The sequence below is a fragment of the Oreochromis aureus genome, linkage group 10, assembly GCF_013358895.1.
Source record: "Oreochromis aureus strain Israel breed Guangdong linkage group 10, ZZ_aureus, whole genome shotgun sequence".
Classification (NCBI taxonomy): domain Eukaryota; kingdom Metazoa; phylum Chordata; class Actinopteri; order Cichliformes; family Cichlidae; genus Oreochromis; species Oreochromis aureus.
The window spans coordinates 14,463,750-14,482,287 of record NC_052951.1 but is presented as its reverse complement, the minus strand read 5'-3'; the positions used below and the strand labels follow the sequence as shown (position 1 = coordinate 14,482,287).

The following is an 18,538-nucleotide window of genomic DNA, read 5'->3' as shown; positions in this document are numbered from 1 at the left end:
TAAAAATCAAAGTTAAAGAAAAGCTTAAAGTTGCTTCCAAATGTTTTTAGGATGCGTCTCAGTATTCTTGAGTTTATAGCTATTTATAAGTAAAACTGATTCCCTGTAACAAGTTGAAGTCTTGGTTTAATTCTGTTAATAAAATGAAATGACATAGAAAATGTTAATTATCATTATGTAAATTCTGAAAATTGGCCAAGTAATATCAGCAGCACCCTTTGGGTTGCTTCTAGGTCCTAAATCATGGAGCATAGAGGCAGATTTATTTCTGGGCCATCCACATGGAGTACATTTGTATTGCTTCAACCAGTCTCCTCCTATCAGCAGAACCCACATAAGAGTAAATGCAGCATAACGAGCTGGGAGGTCCATTCTCTAGACATGTCCAAATGGTATTTCTCCAGGACATATGTATGTTTGTGCTTTGTTGTTAGTTGATAGTCCCAGCCTGCCGGATGGGATGGAGGGTGAAAGAACTGAAGTGGATGTGCTATACCGAGATGGACTCCAGCCCAGATGCCAGCTTACACTCCGACTTTGCTCCTCATCCCAGAATCTACACAGAGAACTGGTCTCTGTTGTCACAGCATGACTAAAGCATCCAAACAAGGATAAACCCCATTTAATCAAACAAAAATTCCCTTATTAAACATAAAACACATTGTAAAGTGTTCTGATGGTGTTTAGTCTGATCCAAGGTGCCACACTTTGAATCTATGAAAGAAATTACATTTTATTAATTTTGAAACATGACCATTATCACATGAGCACTTTGTCACCGCTGACTATAACAAATGGCTTGCTACAAAAGCATCCTGCCCGTCGTTACCTTTTAGGTGCAGGTGTCTGCATGCATTGTATATTTACGCTGTTTTGCAGTTGAAATTTATGGAGCCATGCGGTCAGTGTGCACAAGCACCAGTTTTTATCCAGCTTTCATTTAGTGCTGTAGTCTGAGGTAGTTGAGCACTGGCTTGGGTGGTGACGTAATCCATGGCAGGCTCCTTTTCTTTTTTTAAAATCACAGTAATTGCTTTAACCACTAGAGGCCGCTCTTTACCTAAAAATGAGTGGCTCATAAGCAGAGGAGGACAGGCTTAGCTGAGAAAATTTCCTTTGGCTTGAATGTGCAAACTATCAACAGACATGGTAAATTGAACAGCAAACAGTTACTTGCATAAATGCTAGAAGGCACATCGGTTGTTTCACATAATGCTAGAAGCTGTGCTAAAGTTTTGGGTAATGCTAAACGCAAACGTTAGCAAATAGCATTTCTTAATTAAAAGGCGTCGTTAAAAGGGAAGAAAATACAGGAGGAAGGGAGCTATTTTTTCTTTGTTGCATTTTTTTAATATTGTTTGTGTAGAATTATATGTGTAAGCGAAAATGTTTTGAAGATATGTAAAATACGTGTGTTATGAACATGAACGCATGCCTTTCTTTCTAGCATATTTAAAGTGAGAGTTCAACTTCCTGAGAGCAACTCAGGAAGTTGAAATGTGGCCTTAAATGTAGCCTTAGTGTGTGTGTGTGTGTGTGTGTGAGAGAGAGAGAGAGAGGCTGTCAGAGAGGGAGAGAGAGGAAGGGAGAGGGAGGTAAAGAGATTATGGAATGCTGTGATGTCATCAGCTCAGTCATACACACAAAGACGAGGAGGACCCACAGGCGCTGTGACTCCCTCAGCTCAGTTAGCATACTCTGCTGTGGAGCGGCTGTCTACATCCCACTGTGAGTACTTCAGCAAATTCTAACCTTCTCTTGCAACTCCCTTTTTGTTTTGTAGCACTCATTTTCTCCACTTCACCCCCTCCCCCCTGTTTTCTTTGGTTTCCTTCTCTGCACCCTGCGGTGTGTTTAGCAGACACCAATCTGTATTCCACCAGTGTGATAGTTTTCAGTCTGAGACGAGCTTTCTTTCCCTCCAAGTGCTGCCTATGTGGTAGCCATTGTTTAACTACCCACTGTGACTGGAGGAGTCCATTTCAATCCTCTTGTTAGACAACCTGGCTCTCGCTGTCCAGTGCTATGACCCAGATTTTTATCCCTCATTACCAGACACTGGCCATGTTTAAAAAAAAAAAAAAAAAAAAAGGCGGGGGGCCGCTATCTTGTGAGAGTTTTAGAGAGAAACGAACATGGTTTTGGGGAGAGGAAGGAGCAGGGTGGGACACTGATGTCAGAAGCAGTCCCATTCCTTTGGAATCTCCTCCCATTCTGGGTAGCAGACTTTCTGTAAAGTGTTGAAATTGGCTTTGGGCTCTTCCGTATTCATGCAGGGAAGGACAAGACAACTGCCTTAAACAGATATTTCTAGGAAATAAGAAAAGAAGTTTCTTAAGAAAATATGTAAGACGCTGCAGCTTTGAAAATCATGCAAGATGATCTTTACTGTGTGTTTTGTTTTGTTTTTCTCATAGATTGTGCCAAAGATGACCTCCAAAGAAATCTGACATCTTGATGGGGAAACTGAGCACAATATAGAAAGGAAGCAGGATTTGTGAGTGTGTGTGTGTGTGTGAGAGCGAGAGAGAAAGACAGACAGACAGACAGACAGAGTTTGTATGTGTGAGATAGTACAGCTTGTACAAAAGCATGTGTAGAAAGAGCAAGAGCCTTAATTCATGAGTTCAAGAGTGACTATAGGGACAAAGAAGAAGCTACAAAAGTCCTCTGCTGACATGAGACCATAAATCATCCTTACACACTGTACACTACGAGAAGCAAGCTTCAACTGCTTGCCAAGTGGTACCAGGTTAACGCACCAACCCTTCGGCTGCCAACATGCTGCAGCAGATCTTAAAGGACATGTACATTGACCCTGAGGTGCTGGAAGCCCTTAACGAAGAGCAGAAAAAGACACTGTTCCTGAAAATGCGCCAAGAGCAGGTGCGGCGCTGGAAAGAGCGGGAGGAGAAACTGGAGAGAGAGGGGGGCGACGCAGAGTCCAAGAGAGCAAAGCCAAGAAAAGGTAACCACACTGATCCATCACCACCACAGCCGCCACCTCACCTTTTTTAACCTTCCCTCTTCCTGTTTATCTCAAATCTGAAGCTGCAGGGTGCAGCTTCAGGTTTTTCAGGCACTCCGACTGTCACGTTTTCACAAAGGTTCCACAGGAAGCCATCTGTTTTCTTCTGAGCAAGCGCTTTTGGAGTCCTTGGAGTCGAGATATATGAGTAGTGTGCTGAGAATTATCCGATAGAGCGTTACAAAGCTTGATAAGGGAACCACTGAAGCATGTGTACGTTGGCTGTGACAGATATCATAAGCTGCTGGAGTTTGCATGCTCCCAATTACCTGAACAGCTGTTTGTCAAAACATGAAGTGAGCATCAAAATAAGTTTTGTTTTGTTTTTTTGGGGGTTGTTTTGTTTTGTTTTTCTACAGCTCGTCCTAAACTATTGCAGATCTTTATTTAAATATCTGTTATAATTGCACTTTTTATTAAATGCTTCACCCTCCACAAGGTGAAAAGAGTTTGACCGTATGGTCTAATTTCCTTGTCTTCTGAGCCTCATTCACACAGACAGAAACTCTAAATTAGATCATTTTATTTCCAATTGAAACATTGCAATGTGAGGTCCCAGATGTTGCTCATATCTGGAATTCTGTGTTTGATGACAAATAAATGTCAGAAGAAAACATCCACAGGACAGGAGGAGATGGCACAATAACGCCCCTGTAGGGAAATTTACGAAGTTAAACGAAGAGTACATGTGTTTATCAGGTGCTGACATGAGATATGATAACAAATACTGTCTTTTTCCCCATATTTGGTAAATTCTTTTGCTCAACCTAGGTGGTGAGAGTATGCATGGGAAAAACAAAACAAGCAGAAACTCAGGAAGCTGCAAGCCTGTCGTGAAACTGGTTTGACAAAATCTTGCGTGTCTGCATTTTCTCTTGTACGTCTTTTGTATTAAGGACTTCTGGAAGAAGGGCGTTGCGTAACAATATGAACATAACAAATTGCTCTATCACCTTAATCCAAACAACAGGGGCAAAGTTAATTTATTTGGATGAGTGCAGCAGTTACTTAAACCACAGTGATATCACAGCATGACTTAAAGCCGGTTGATGATTGACACAGTGATGTGTTCTGTCTGGTCTTGGTTAATCAAAGCACTTTCTATCAACTGTAGTACAGAGCGAGAGAACAATGCACTGTGTCTTAATGACCAGTGCAGCCATCTCTAGGAGGCTGTAGGTTGAGAACACATGGTTACAACTCTTCTCCACAAACACAGCTTTTTATTTTCTTCTTGCGTGTAGAGGAAATGGTGGATAGTTGATATTTCTGTGTAAAAATAGGACATGAGTCAAGACTAAGGCCTTTAAACAATTAGCAAAGTCTGAAAGGGGAAGTTAGCAGGAAATGTATGTGTTTGAAAAACAAAGGGAGACTTTGATTTTTCTCTGGATGGCCTTGTGGGAGAGCTGAAATGCCAAATGGGTTTTTTAGCAACAAAATGAAGCTCCTATCCTGCTCAGCAGTTGCTCCTGTACTTTGTGTTTTCCATTAGTTTTTGTTTTTCTTTAGTTTTCCGGTTTTGCCTGTCGATTCAGGTTAGTTTTGGTTAGTTTCCAGTGCAGGCTGTGCTCGTTTTGATTTTGTTGTTGTCGTAGGTCTAATTAGGTTTGGTGGCACTTTTGAAATGTCTTATTATGACAAGGAGCGCACTTGTCAAACTGGAGGATTAAAGAACCTCACAGAAGTACATTAACACAATACAACAATACAAACACATGACTCACAGTCACATTTAAATCCTAGTCCAAAATAATACACACACAGCAGTGCCTTATCGGGCTGTTTGTTCTGACATCAGACTGAGAGAGACTAAAACTAAAGACATTGCTATTTTTTTTTACTTTTCTAAGTACAATTTTGTTTCTGGAAGTGCTTTTGTGGTTACCACGAGGTTGTCCTCATGGTAATGAGTGTTTATGTGCTGACTTTGACTGTATGCTGCCCTATTTCTTTACGTTGTTGTTGCCCTTTGTTTATGTTGTACTTAGACTGGTGACATTTACACGAGGCGGGAAAAACTGTGATTAGAATCCCTGATCTTGTTCTTCAGCAACAGATTGTTATTTCGAAGACAGATATATTCTGCTTATGAGAAAGTGCAACACATTGTTGCTGACGACAGTGGAAATGCCTCCTGTTCATTCTGTCATCACATAAAATGTAGCATCCTTGTGCTCAGATGACAGGCTTCGTGTCATGTGCGTCTGACGATTGTTTTGTGGCTTTTGCTGTCAGTTTTTGTTGGAAACGTATTTAGAGGTATGTTCTGACGGCTGCGTCATGCTGGTATGCCTCGCTGGAATGTGATCCACAGGGTTGGCTGGCAAAACCAGTTCACCATGAAAGTAACTTCTCAGTGCTCCAAACATAGTTACAAGGAAGTGACATATGGACAGATGACAAATTAAAGGAAAAACCCAACTCTTGACATCTACTGTGATTAAATCCAGTGTCTTTGTTGGCTCACTGTGGGTCCATGTTTTCCCCTTACACAGATGGGTGACTGCAAATCAATACAAAGTTGTTTTGAGTGATCACATTTAGCCTGTGACGAATATCATTTATATTCTGATAGCAGTCTCGACCCCAGGATAACAAGACAGCCCCAGGGCATAAAGGATTACTGAGTGGGTTGATGAGTATGAGAATAATGTGCGTTTCAGTCCAGCTTTAGTTATATAACACCAGTTCACCGACAAGTCTTGTACTGTACTGTAATTTAGACAATATTAGAGAGAAAGAGAGGGCCTAAAATGAGACTATCCACTATGAGCACGCGCTTGCCGATGGTGGGGAAGAAGAACCCTCTTAACAGGAAGAGACCTCCAGCAGAACCAGGCTCTATGAACTATGAGGTCTTTAAGAAGGCAACCTGAATTTTATAATGTTGCCTAAAGAGCTCGTGTATAGGATGAAAAGCATCAGTTCTAAAACAAAAGTAAGCATTTGCAGCTTAATAACCTTTTATCGTGTGAGAAAGACTTGTCATTTACACACACACACACACACACACACACACACACACACACACACACACACACACACACACACACACACACACACACACACAAATATGTATCTCCATCCCAAGGAAACGCTACAGGTTTGTTAAATGTTGTGATCACTGCAATAACAGAAAGCTGCAGTAAAATCAGTGAGTAAAAGGAAAGACAAAGCGATAGGTCAGAAGCCGCAAGATAATAACAAGTAACTTTCACTAGTGATCTTTTAAGTGAGCCGCGTTACCATACAACACGATCACCTTTATTTAGACTTTTTTTTTTCAGGCGTATATTATATTTGGTTGGAAGCCGCTGACCCCATCTAGAAAGCAAAACAGCAGAGTGAATATAATAAATCAATAAATAAATGAATAAGTCATCATTTATAAATTATTCTCACCAAGACGGGACTGTGATTAAGAATGTCTTTAACCAGCACTACAAGTTGTTATGTGAGGGTGAAAGTATGCTTATGTCGATCACTAGTTATCAATGTTAATAAAATATTTCAGAGTAATCGTTTTAAAAATCAGGGGTGGGCTTTCAAAATAGTCCTTCTAAATAGTCTATTCAATATTTTATCATGTATTCTGTTGTGTTATTTTGATATAGCCTTATAAGATTTGTAGGCATATCCCACCTTCACATTTATATGCTTTTGTTTGTTTTTTTTAAACCATAATTTTTTTTTTTTGACAGGGTCACTGAGGGAAATTCAAAAGCACTTTCAGTTTTGTTTCAGTAGCTAGTTGACTTGTAATGTTTAAGTGTGTTTGTGTTTTTAACAGCCAACAATAAGAGTGTCAGCTGGCAGCTCGGCCGGGATGGGGACGTGGCGGTTGTTGTGATTGGGGAGGTGGATGAGCTGAGCTCCAAATTCATCTGCTCGGGATTTGGAGAGAAGAAGACTCCGAGCCTGCAGAACAACACGAGGTAACACACATTTGTAATACAAAACAGACAGTGATGGGTTTTTTTTTTAAAATAAAGATTAAAGGCAGAGAACAACGCGTAACATAGAAGAATCTGTGTTTCAGTTTTGTTTTTCTTTTTTTTGTGTGCATTTGTTGCTAACAGATTGTCATTTAAGGAGATTTGGTTGGGTTTTATACGTGACACATTCTGTTTGTTTTCCAGCCATCAAACTATACTGAAGGACAGAAAAAACACGGAACCTGTCAAGACTGAGAGAGAGAACCTCCTTTCTAAAACGCAACCCGGCGTCTCCCTGAATCTAAAGGTGTGTGTAGCTGTCTGTGATCCTTAGAAATCAAATCATTTTGGTTGGAGAGAAAAAAAGTCATAATTTTTTTTTATATCAAACACTGCTATCGCCTCTTGATTTAGATAAAAACATACACCTAATAAATATGTTAAAGTTGATTAAAACATCATATATAATAAAAAATGACTGAGATGGAGTGGCCTTTCAGATCGACATAAAATAAAGTTTCACGGTGCTCTTTATCTCTTATCCATTCAACTCGTTATGTCCATCTCAATCTCAACACTGTGGTGGAGTCATTTTCTCTTCTCATACCCACAGAGCAGTTTGTGGAAACTTTCCATTAGGTTCTTGAGCATAGCTGGTGAAAATCAATCGCTGCCCTGTTTCTGTGTCAAAATAATGTGCTGATGATTTCTGGCCTGGTGATATTTTAGGTGTGTGTGTGTGTGTGTGTGTGTGTGTGTGTGTGTGTGTGTGTGTGTGTGTGTGTGTGTGTGTGTGTGTGTGTGTGTGTGTGTGTGTGTGTGTGTGTGTGTGTGTGTGTGTGTGTGTGTGTGTGTGTGTGTGTGTGTGTGTGTGTGTGTGTGTGTGTGTGTGTGTGTGTGTGTGTGTGTGTGTGTGTGTGTGCGCGCGCAGCAGTGTATTAGTTTTGGTGTGTGTGCCTACGAGCGTGTCTTAGGGGTGCTGCTGGGTGCCTCCTTTTTTTTTTTTTTTTTTTTTTGCTATCTCAAAAAGAGATTTGCTGTGTTGTCATGGCAACCATGCACACACTGAGCCACAGCGAGCCAGCGTACATGGTCTCATCTGGCCTGACCATGATGTTTCTCTAAAGCTGCTTGCTGCTCATTCAGTGGAAATAAGAGCCCATCATTGTTTTTCCTACAGAAACAAAACCACTGCACAGATATGTTTGGGGTTTTTTTTAAAGCAACTTTTAATCTGAAATATATTCACATGATTAAGTATTTTATCTCATCTCTATTTCTTAAACTCCTTTAATTATAGACTTAAGAGCTCATTCCAAGCAGTGAACTCTAAAAGTTGAGGAAGATGACGTGTCGCCATCAGTACTAACTACCATGTCTCTTTCTCTAACAGCAGGGGAAATGTGAGGAGACGAGCACTTTACTCCCTCTGCCGGTGAGTTGGCGTAACTGCCTGAACTAACAGAGCTGTGTGCTCTCACACTGCATCATTGCCCGGATCACTCATGTAATGTCTTTGTTAAACCCACAGGTGTCAGTGAGCGAGCATTCACCGCCTACAGCAACTGCAAAGGTATCTGTGAATTAAAGTCATTGTAGATGTTTTGATCTCATTCTAGCTTTTTGAAATATTTTGAAGTAAAGAAGTGTTTGCATAACTGCGCAGAAAAACACTTTTTAAAAGACTTGTTTCAGCAAGGTGCTTTATACGATGTGCAGTAAAATCTTTAGCTCTTTGAAGCACCGCCACCACAGAGTGCCTATATGACTTTTTGTGGCAGTCCCACCCTCTGAGTCACAGGAAATGGTGGTTGGGGCCAGCTGTCCCCTCGCTCCCAGCCTCTCTGCAGATCATCTTTCTCCCGGCATTCTCCTTCTCTGTGCTCCCGCTTGTCTAAGCTGCCGCGCCCCTCACAGTTCTCTCTCCGGGGAACAGCTGAACTGTCCTGTCCTCCCACTAGCTCCATCGCCGCTCCAGCCTTGTGTCGTTTGGGGAGTAGGCTTGCTATATCCCCTTGCTTTCTTCTTCTGTGTTTATGTGCATACAAGTGTGTGTGTGCGTGGGTGCGTGTGTGTGTGTGTGTGTGCGCAGGTGACACGCTTTGCAAGAACAGCTGAATCACAGAGGCAAGGCAGGATTTCTGGACTGCCCTAGAACAGATGGTTGATGAACTTGATCAGGGAATTAAAACGCCAGAGATAGAGAATGCGTCAGTCGCAGATGGATGGGATTGTGGGATAGTCTCCTGAGGTTTGGGCGCGTGAGCTCTCCTCTGTTCCGTTTTTTTTTTTTTTTTTTTCTTCTTCTTCTTCTTTTTTCCCCTCCTCTTCGCCACAGACAGAAATTTCTCTCCCTCACATCTTATATCCATACCAGCCTCTCTCCATTACAGGCCCCAGCACATCTTTGGCCCACCCCATGTGCACGTGGCAAGAAAGCATTCACACCTTAGGAGGTTTGGCAAGTGTGACAGCCAAGAATTCACAGCATAAGCCTTTCTTTATAGGATTCATAATTTGGTTGAATGCCTTGTTTATAGATTGAATGATTTGTTCCTGGAGGAGAAAGGAAACGGGGGCGCTTTGGTGATGTAGCAGTGGCTGTTGCTAACGCCGCTGCAGCTTTTCTCCAGTTGATTTAGAGAGCGAAGGAGTCGTCGTGAGGGAGGAGGAGAGAGTGAGATTGTTGATTAAGAAGGCGTAAGATCAGGAGGCAAGATTAGCAAGGCTGCTTGATTTTCTAGTCACCTTATAATTTTCTCTCCAAACATCCTTAAACTCTTAATCAGTGGTCATAGTTCTGCATGTTTCATTACGGCACCATGTTGTCACTGGAGGATTCTAATTTAGTGAATCATTTATCCAATGATTTAATCAAACATGACAGTAATTCCACTGTATGTGAATTAGCTGTCAACACCGATCGCACTCCCCGCTTCTCTTTTGTCACTCCTCACTCTGCAGCTCGAGTTGAAGTCAGCCAATGCATCCGAGGAGAAGTCAGTTCCCCAGCCCTCCATCTGCTCCAGGCCTCCCATGAGAGCTAACGCTGTCAAGACGAGACTGGCTTCTGCAAATGCGGCACCAGACTATGTCAACACGAGACCTGGCCCCACAAATCCGAGGCTGGCTACCACCGTGCCATACTCTTCTCCCGGCAGCGCTGTCAAAATAGACTCTGGCATGACGTCATCAACCAAAGGGAGCCTGCACTCAAAAGAACCCCAGAAGTCGCAGGAGTCACCGGGTGGTAAAGGTGAGTGAATTTAACTCTGAGATAAAAGTCCATGTCAGATCTAAGGTTGGAGTGAATTGATGACATGGTATTGTTTTAACCTCTGTGATGTACTGGGAAAACTGTATGGTGTACCATCCATCTTTCCCAGTATCAGGTGGGAGAGGCTTTAGACCCCTTCTACCTTTTTTTGTGTGTGTGTTTTTTTTTTTTTTTTTTTTTTTTTTCTGTTTTCCTGTAATCCAATAAGCAAAAGCAGCCATATTGATTATGATCAGTGTCACCGTGGATAAACAAAACTAATCAAGATTTGTGAGAAGTGCATGATTCTTATTTCTGGCTAAGTTTCATATGTTGCGGAAAGCCTGGACCCAGGTTTAAACACATGGGTTTAAAATTGAGTTCACAACATGGTTACTGCCTTACGTGACAATCACCACCGCTCTCTGAGCCAGCCGCGGCTTTTTCTCTAAGAGTAATAATAGCTTTGGAGAGCTGAGCAGAACCAGTCTGAACAAAGTTCATACTAGATAAATTTCTCTGTGCTGCAGCAAGGAAGAAGGATTTATTTCCTGAAACCCAATGTGCTCGCCAAATAGTGCCTCAGCCCCCTGGAATCTTTATGGACTGGCAGAGTAAAAGAGGCCTGCCTAGAGGGGGAAAAAAGGAAAAAAAAAAAAAAACGTATGCGACTGGGATTTGTCCCCTTGTACCATGTTGCTCGTGCACACCTGCTCTTTTGATAGCTTCTCTATTGTGATCAGTTTCTGTCAACAATTAATTAGTCAACAGCCGTGGCAATGCAGTCGACATTTGGTGGGACCAAATCTGCTGGATTTGAGGGTCCAATCCCCCCTTCCCCCCCAAAAAAAAATCTAAATGTGAAAACCAATTTCCTGATGGAAATTGGTGGCCAGCAGGGGTGTTTGCTCTGCTCTTCTCTCCTCTCATTTTTTTTGCCTCTCATTCCATCCTCTCCCTAGCCCTTCCTCTCCAGATCCTTTATTCTCCAGTCTTTTCTTCAGAGCTTCTTGCTAAGTTTGTGAGCAAATACAAAAAAAGAAGAAAAAAAATTTTTTTTTTTGACCTTGATGGAAAATATCATGAGGTCAAGGAAAAATGTGAAGGCGAATTATCTGCCAGCAGTAAAACTAAAATATTAATTCCCTAGATGACTACTCCAAACTCAACTTCACTCCATGTGTTCTTCTGTGTTGTTTCATGGAGGCAACATAAATGTGGGTAAAAGTGTAAAAATATGCCTTTGTTAAGTGGTAATTTAGTAATAAAGAAAACAAAGGATACCAGTCAAAAAATTAAAACAAAGGGTTTTGTAAATGATGCCTTATCTATCCTTCTGTGTCAATCTTGGCAAAGGTTGTTCTTCAAAGCTGCAATACTGTGTAAAAGTCTTGAATCACTCGTTATTTCTTTATATTTTCCTAGGAAAAGGGGAAATGGGTTCAGCGAATTATTCAAATTCAGCATTCAAATAAAAGCTTTGAAAGACCTTCAGAAAGCATGGAGAAGTCTGGCTTGTTGAAACCAACATGGAACGAAATAAGGTGTGAAACGAGACTTTTGCACAGTATTGTATATTATATTAATTTTGTTTCAATCTGGGCTGAGATGAGGTCTTCCTGTCAGGGTAATGTATCAGTGATTTTGTTTCTCTTTTAGTCTTTTATGGGCTCTGTTCCTCTCATGCAACTTTCCTTTTGTGGCAGTGTTAAATAGGTTTTTTATGTTGTAGAGATGAACCAATTTCTTGTTTCAATCTTGCTCGAGTTATCGTTGTAATATCTAATATACCTGTTGGAAGCTCATCTACCACACAGTGACCCAGTTAAGTATAAAAATGGTCATTGTAAGGGTGAAGTTAGCACCATCCAGTGGAAATCAGTGATACTGTAGGGAAAGAAAAGTCCAGTTGAGCAGAAAATCTCATCTCCATAAAGGTCCCTCTGCTGGAAACATGCTCTCCCTACACCACATGCTCACTGCAAAATGAACTTGGAGGCTGGCTTCCTCCAGAACCATTTTTTAAATTTGGAAGAAACAAAGAAACCTAAATAAAATCACATTTTTCCTTTCAACGGTGATTGCAGCAGTTTTATTGGGGCAGCTTAAGTTTATACCAGGCAGATGTCGACAGTGTCAGTTTACTTCAGAAAGCTATACAACAAAAGCAAGTTCCCAGCACCTTAACAGGAACTGACTCATAGCTGCGTGACTGTCTATTGGTTTACCCACATGTTTTTAGCATTTCATAAAAAATGGGGAGGGGGGACAATCCTGAAAATATTTCTTGCCCCAGCACCCCGCCCCCTTTTTCTGATTATTGTAAACATTGAAGTTCATTACAGGTTTTTGGCAGTCAAACCCATACACATGGGCTGACACACTCATGAGAATGTCGCAAAAAGACAAAGTGTGTTTGTTTTTTTTCTTGTTTGTTTTTTAGTTAAATGTGGATCTGGATGCAAAGATGTATTTTAAAAGTATGGCGGCATGTGCGTCTTCACCCACTTTAGTGGTTAGATTAGTGGCTACGTCTATGCTCACTGGGCGCTAGCACGACATTGAATAAGAGCAAAATGTGGAGGGAAGAAAGGGAAAGGAAACCCAAAAGAACAGCTGGTGTGGTGGGAGTTGAGGTGGGTTGAACACAGTACTGAATAAATGTGTTTGACTCCGGAGCAAAAATACTGACACAGTGTCTGTCCTTGACAATGGCAGGAAGCTTGTTCCAACAGGAGGAGGCGGCCAACAAAGATGAGGCTCATGCCTCAGCTGTTTTCATTTGAATGTGGGTAATGACGAGGGTTCATGCATCCTGAGCAGTTAACGTGGCTCACGCCTCACTTTCCCGAAGAATAACTAACTCTGCATTAGTGACAGTATAAATTTGGATTTACAGCTACAACGAGGAACATAAAACTCTGAAATCTAACACTGGAGCATTCATGCTGTAAATGTTATACACAGGTAGATTGGATGTCATGACAAGCCAGTATGGTTTAGGCTAACCCAGGAGGATAAGACGAAATCCAATTTAAAAGTCTGGATATTGACAGGATGCTGTTATCCCATGTTTGATAAATTTTAAATGGTTTAAAAAGATTAAAGGGTTTACATTAGTCAGGTAAGAGGTTGGGAAAGAACAAGAGTCTCCAAGTCCGTATATCTCGACAAAAGCAAAGGAAAGCCTTGCTATACATGGATTGAGTTCCTGGATCCAGGAGGATATGAATCCAGATCAGTTTGTGATATTTTCTTGAAAACAAACGTAAGACATTAACCCTCCCCCTACCTCTGTGAGGTAGTCCAGTATCCACTGGGACATGTGGTGGTCCACTCCCTTTTTTTTATTTTTATTTTTTTTATTTTATTTTATTTTTTTTTACCTGTCCCGTTTGGTTCTTTTGCCATCAGAATTATTGTCTAAAGGCAAAGAAAGATGCCCAACGGATTTACTTTACCAAATGGACCATCCCAGCCTTGCCGTAATGGTCCATTTGATTCACCTTTTATTGTTTATTTTATTTTCACTTGCTGAATACGGGACAGACTTGACTGGGGGAAAGAAAGGGGAGAAAGAAAGAGGGAAAGAAAAACAGCGGGGAAGAGGGACGGGGAAAAAGGGCAAAAAACCAAAAACCAACAGAATAAGCAGACAAAAAATACATATATCGATCACCTGGATCACATGTTGAGAAAGAAAGAAGAAAGCAAGCAGAAGTGGTGGTCCACTCCCGATAGCTCCAGCTTGTCTCTCAGAAGTCGTGGCTGGATGGTATCTGTGAAGATATGGCATTAAATTTTGGACCAAGTCCCACCTCTGCTAAAATGTTTGAGTAATCCTGCTAATAAACAGAGAAACAATGAAACCAAACCAACCACAAAACCTTCTTGGCAGAAATTGCGAGTGAACAAATAAAATGGCAATTAAACCCTGGTATTTTTCACAGTGTTGATGTATTTATAACAAATAATCTGGTAATTAATGGTGGTGAGAAAAATCCATATTTCTCACCAGTTTTCTCTTCAGTTTCTTTTGGCAGGAAACAGACTTTTTTGGAAACAAACAGGTGTAACATCTGCGTGGAGAAAAAAAAAAATCAGTTCTCATGCTTGAAAACATGATCACTGAAAGCCTGTAAATTTGAAAATGAGCCTTACTGTTAACTGGGACTCTGCACAAAACGTGAAACCTGTGGGAGCTCAGTGGATAGCACTGTTGCCTCACAGAAAGAGGTTCCTGGGTTTGGACCTGTCCTTCTGTGTGGAGCTTCACCCTGTGATCGCGTGGGTTTTCTCCTCTTAAGTGCTGGGCCCATTTTGGCAGCCAAAATAAATCCTGAATCTTGAGATTTTTATTTCTTAGTTAAAGTTATAAAAACTGTTAATACTTCAGATAATGAAGGTAGGATGGCAGACCTGGTGCAAGAAATAAATCTATATATGTTGAGATGGCCCATTTGATTTGAGGATAGTTTCAAGAACATCAAAGTCTTCTGCAGCTAATACATGCACGCGTGTTTTTGTGTTTATAACTCTTCCCTGTGTCTCCGTCCGCTCTCCTCTGGCTTCACCTTCAGAGGGAAGGACACGCATTCCAGCGCTGCTTTCCGACTCTAGCCCTGGGCGACGCTCAGCCAGAGCTGATAAGTGACAGGGGCCCCAGCCCCCATGCAGGAGCTTGCCCCAACGCTTACACACACACACACACACACACACACACACACACACACACACACACACACACACACACACACACACACACACACACACACACACACACACACACGCGCACCCACACCTCTCCTCCTCCCCACCCTTCAGTCCACAGACGTGCTGCTGGGGAATTCTGCCCTCTGCCCCACTTCTGCCCCCCACCTCCCACCCAAGTCCTCCACCCACACACCCCTCCTCTTTCTCTGCGAGACATGTGGACATCTTTAAAGAGATAGATTAGTCTTTAATTTTTGTGCTAGCCTTATCATTGACACTCCTTCCCGCCCTTCTTCTTTGTCCTCTCTGTACATTTACGAGCTGCCCCGGGACGTGATGGGTGGCATCTTGAATGCTCGATTGGGAGATTAATCAATCTCAACAATTCGATGCAGAGGTTCTCTTTAATTTAAATAGGTGTTTTCGCAGGTAGCTTTAATGACTTGTTTCGGCGGACGGACAGAGCTCGGGGTGCAGCTGCTGAGGAGAGTTTCATTTAGTCCCTGCCCATACACCAATCCTCCCTCTCCTGCTCTTTCTATCTCTCCGTCTCTATTAAGCATTCCACTCCAGACCTGCAGGAAGGCTCTGAGCTCAAAAAACTCTCTGGCCATGAGTGTGTGTGCGTACCCGCGTCTGTGTTTCTGTGCATCTGTGTGTGTTCGGTGCGTGCCTGAATGTGTGTCAGCCTCAATTGCTGGAGCCTATCCAAGGTTTCCGTGGTGACCACACAACACAACGAGACAATCAGAGGCAAGCCCACGAAACGCAGCGAGAGGACATTAACACAGGAACTATGGGTCAGGGGGCAGAGGAAGGCAGGGCAAAAGGAAGGTAGAGGGGAGGTGTTGGAGCCACGGGGAGAGGTGCACGAGAGAATGAGAAAGAGGAGCGAAAGGAGAGTAAACAGCAATAAACAATAACACAACCTTAAAGGCTACTTTAGGTCTCTCCCTTTCATGCCTGCAAGACATCAAGAGCTTTAAAGGTTTCCTGGCCTCAGGAGTGCCCATGTGGTTTTGGCTGTACCTCACCTCTGTGTGTGTGTGTGTGTGTGTGTGTGTGTGTGTGTGTGTGTGTGTGTGTGTGTGTGTGTGTGTGTGTGTGTGTGTGTGTGTGTGTGTGTGTGTGTGTGTGTGTGTGTGTGTGTGTGTGTGCACTATGCCGTGGCGTTAGTCAGCGATGGCCGCATGCGTGACTGAATCCATGTGCAGTGGGTGGGGTGGGGGTCTGCGGTCTGCATTCGTGTTTATGTGTGCGAGAGCATGCACGGACCTGAACGTAACGTGAGAATGTGCGTGTCTTTTGAAATTCAGCTGTTAGAAACTCTGTGCACGCCTGTGTGTGTTTTCACTCTATTTTCTGCGTGTGCGCACGTTTGTGTGTGTCTGTAGTCACGCACACGGGTGCTCTCACATATCTCTGTCCCCCGGGGATGACGCTAAAAATATGTGGCTCCTCAAGCCTTCTGGTGTCTGAGCAGCGTCTGTCTGCTCTCCGTTGCCGTCCCTGCGGCCCTCCCTCCCCTTCGTTCGTTACTCCTGTTCCCTCCATTCCTCCCTCAATTACACCCTCTTCCAAACACAGTACCTCGGCAACACACGCACGCACACAAAAGCACAAACTACACCCAGCTGTGTCCCTACTACACTTCCACTGAGGATGACCTCTGCTCAGCCGTAGCGGGATAAAGGAAAGCGAATGAAAAGGAGAAAAAAAAGGCAGAAAAGGGTGAAGAGCGAGCTAACATGGCATTGCGGGAAGGGTAGTGGTTGATTCCTGCTTGGCCAACGGCTACTGAACATAAAATCATAAATAAGTGATTTGCAAAGCATTTAAGCCCTCTATCTAACTGAAAACTGTGCAGAGACACACAAACATCCCTCTCTATATAATATATTTTTTCATCCTAAACTTGATACCTGGAACATGTGGCATGTTTACCACCGTGTTGCATCACCTCTCCTTTAACAAAGCTTTGTAAGCATTAGGGAACTAAAGAGATCATGTTGCTGTGGTTTTAAAGGCAAAACGTAAACTGTTGTGTGTTGTTTTGTTTTTTGTTTTTTCTTCCAGATATCGGCGAATCAGAAAAGCTTCAAAAGGCTAGCTCAGAGGAGCCTAGGACGTCAGGGAGTGCACCAATCTGCGCAGGGCGTGGCCGTGTGGCTCAGCTGATGAAAACCTTCAGCGTCGATAGCGCTATAAACCCCGCGCAGACCCCTTCCCGTGGGATTAAGCCACCCCTTCCCTCAAAACCTAGCCACTTGCGTCAAACGAGCACACCTACTGTCAGGTAATCCGTACACTGGTGAAAAGGCACCCGCCCAAGCTTCATGCATCCCTGTGATTCAGATTACCTACTGTGATGCCTCATTCAGAGGCTTAATGGGATGGACTCCAAAGGTGGTTTAGAAGTGGTAATGTTTGCATTGTTGCTGTCACTCTGAATGCACAGTGATGGAAATGCTTGAATGTAATGGTTTTCTTTTATTGTTATTATTTTTTTTGATGCTGCAGTACTGTAAACACTCTTTAAGTCAAAAGAATTCCAAAGAAGTGGATTGCATTTGAAAGTTTTTAAACATTTTGCCAGGAAAATGATGGCGCACATATTTTCACATGAATTTACTTGTTACTGATGCTTTTCACTTCGTACAAGCATGAAAAAATGTGCTATTTTTCTAAAAGTTTTTACCCTAATTCACAAAGCCCGCGCACACGATATTTACTGACAAGTTGCCTTTTCTTTTGATTGCTTATAAGACAGTTTACATTCGCTGGTGTGCACACATGCCTGGTTCTGTTTTTCCTCCTTATTTCTGTCTTCTTGAACAAAAGAATGGGCATGGGGGGGCATAAGGGTGTGAAAGAAGGCACAGTAGGGGCCTCCTTTATCTTGCTGTCTCCTCCCTGGGAATAGTGTAGAGTTGTTTATTTGTCATAATGCAATGTATGTCTCCCTCTGCCACCTGGCAGGAGGCTCACTGCGACCTGTTGTGGACCAATGACAGTGCCAAATGCACTCATCTGTCACTCCCAGTGGATCAAATCCTGGCAAGTTAGACAGTTGCTGCCAAATAATCCAGCTTTTCATGTTTTTGAGCTGTGTGGCTGTACTTTTTGCTTATTGTTTTTTTGTTTTGTTTTTTAAATTTTCCTATATGAGGAGTGAGATTTTGTAACGGGGTATTTAACATTACTGCAATGTTCACTTATAAAATGAGGGACATCTTTTTTTTTTTCCTCTTTTTTTGATGTCAAGGTTGTGTGGTACAGTCAATGAAACAATAAAACTGCATAACTTGTACACCTGAGTCTTTTAAAGTTTGAGTGTGTGTGTGTGTGTGTGTGTGTGTGTGTGTGTGTGTGTGTGTGTGTGTGTGTTTTGTTTACCCTCTTAAAAAAACCCTCTCACTCTGTCTCTGTTTATTCTGTCTGGCAATCCTTCAGCTAATCTGCTGACTTAGCCTCTGAGAGCAACAGCCAATTTTTCGGGGTTCTGATGTAGCCACCAGATATTCAAGCCAAGAATGCTGTCCATTAGTCATTGTTTGCAAAGATTAAAAAAACCCCCAAAACAACCACTTTTAATGAAAGTTT

General features: G+C 42.4%; 1 protein-coding gene across 1 annotated transcript; it reads left to right on the top strand.

Moving 5' to 3' along the window:
* Positions 1-1,483: 1,483 nt before the first annotated feature.
* On the top strand, positions 1,484-18,245 carry zgc:100829 (uncharacterized protein LOC445149 homolog). The gene is made up of 8 exons (XM_031760029.2): positions 1,484-1,728; positions 2,418-2,968; positions 6,822-6,966; positions 7,171-7,273; positions 8,360-8,401; positions 8,498-8,539; positions 9,931-10,222; positions 17,012-18,245. Exons 2-8 carry the CDS (start codon positions 2,782-2,784, stop codon positions 17,233-17,235), a joined length of 1,035 nt encoding a protein of 344 aa, XP_031615889.1. The 5' UTR covers positions 1,484-1,728; positions 2,418-2,781; the 3' UTR covers positions 17,236-18,245.
* Positions 18,246-18,538: the final 293 nt, after the last annotated feature.

What these genes read in the sequence shown, in the direction of transcription:
- zgc:100829 (XM_031760029.2), top strand. Translation starts at nt 2,782, where the DNA reads ATGCTGCAGCAGATCTTAAAGGACATGTACATTGACCCTGAGGTGCTG. An exon ending in AGCCTGCAGAACAACACGAG is followed by an intron (nt 6,967 to 7,170) that starts GTAACACACATT and finishes TTTGTTTTCCAG; the next exon opens with CCATCAAACTATACTGAAGG. An exon ending in GCGTCTCCCTGAATCTAAAG is followed by an intron (nt 7,274 to 8,359) that starts GTGTGTGTAGCT and finishes TTTCTCTAACAG; the next exon opens with CAGGGGAAATGTGAGGAGAC.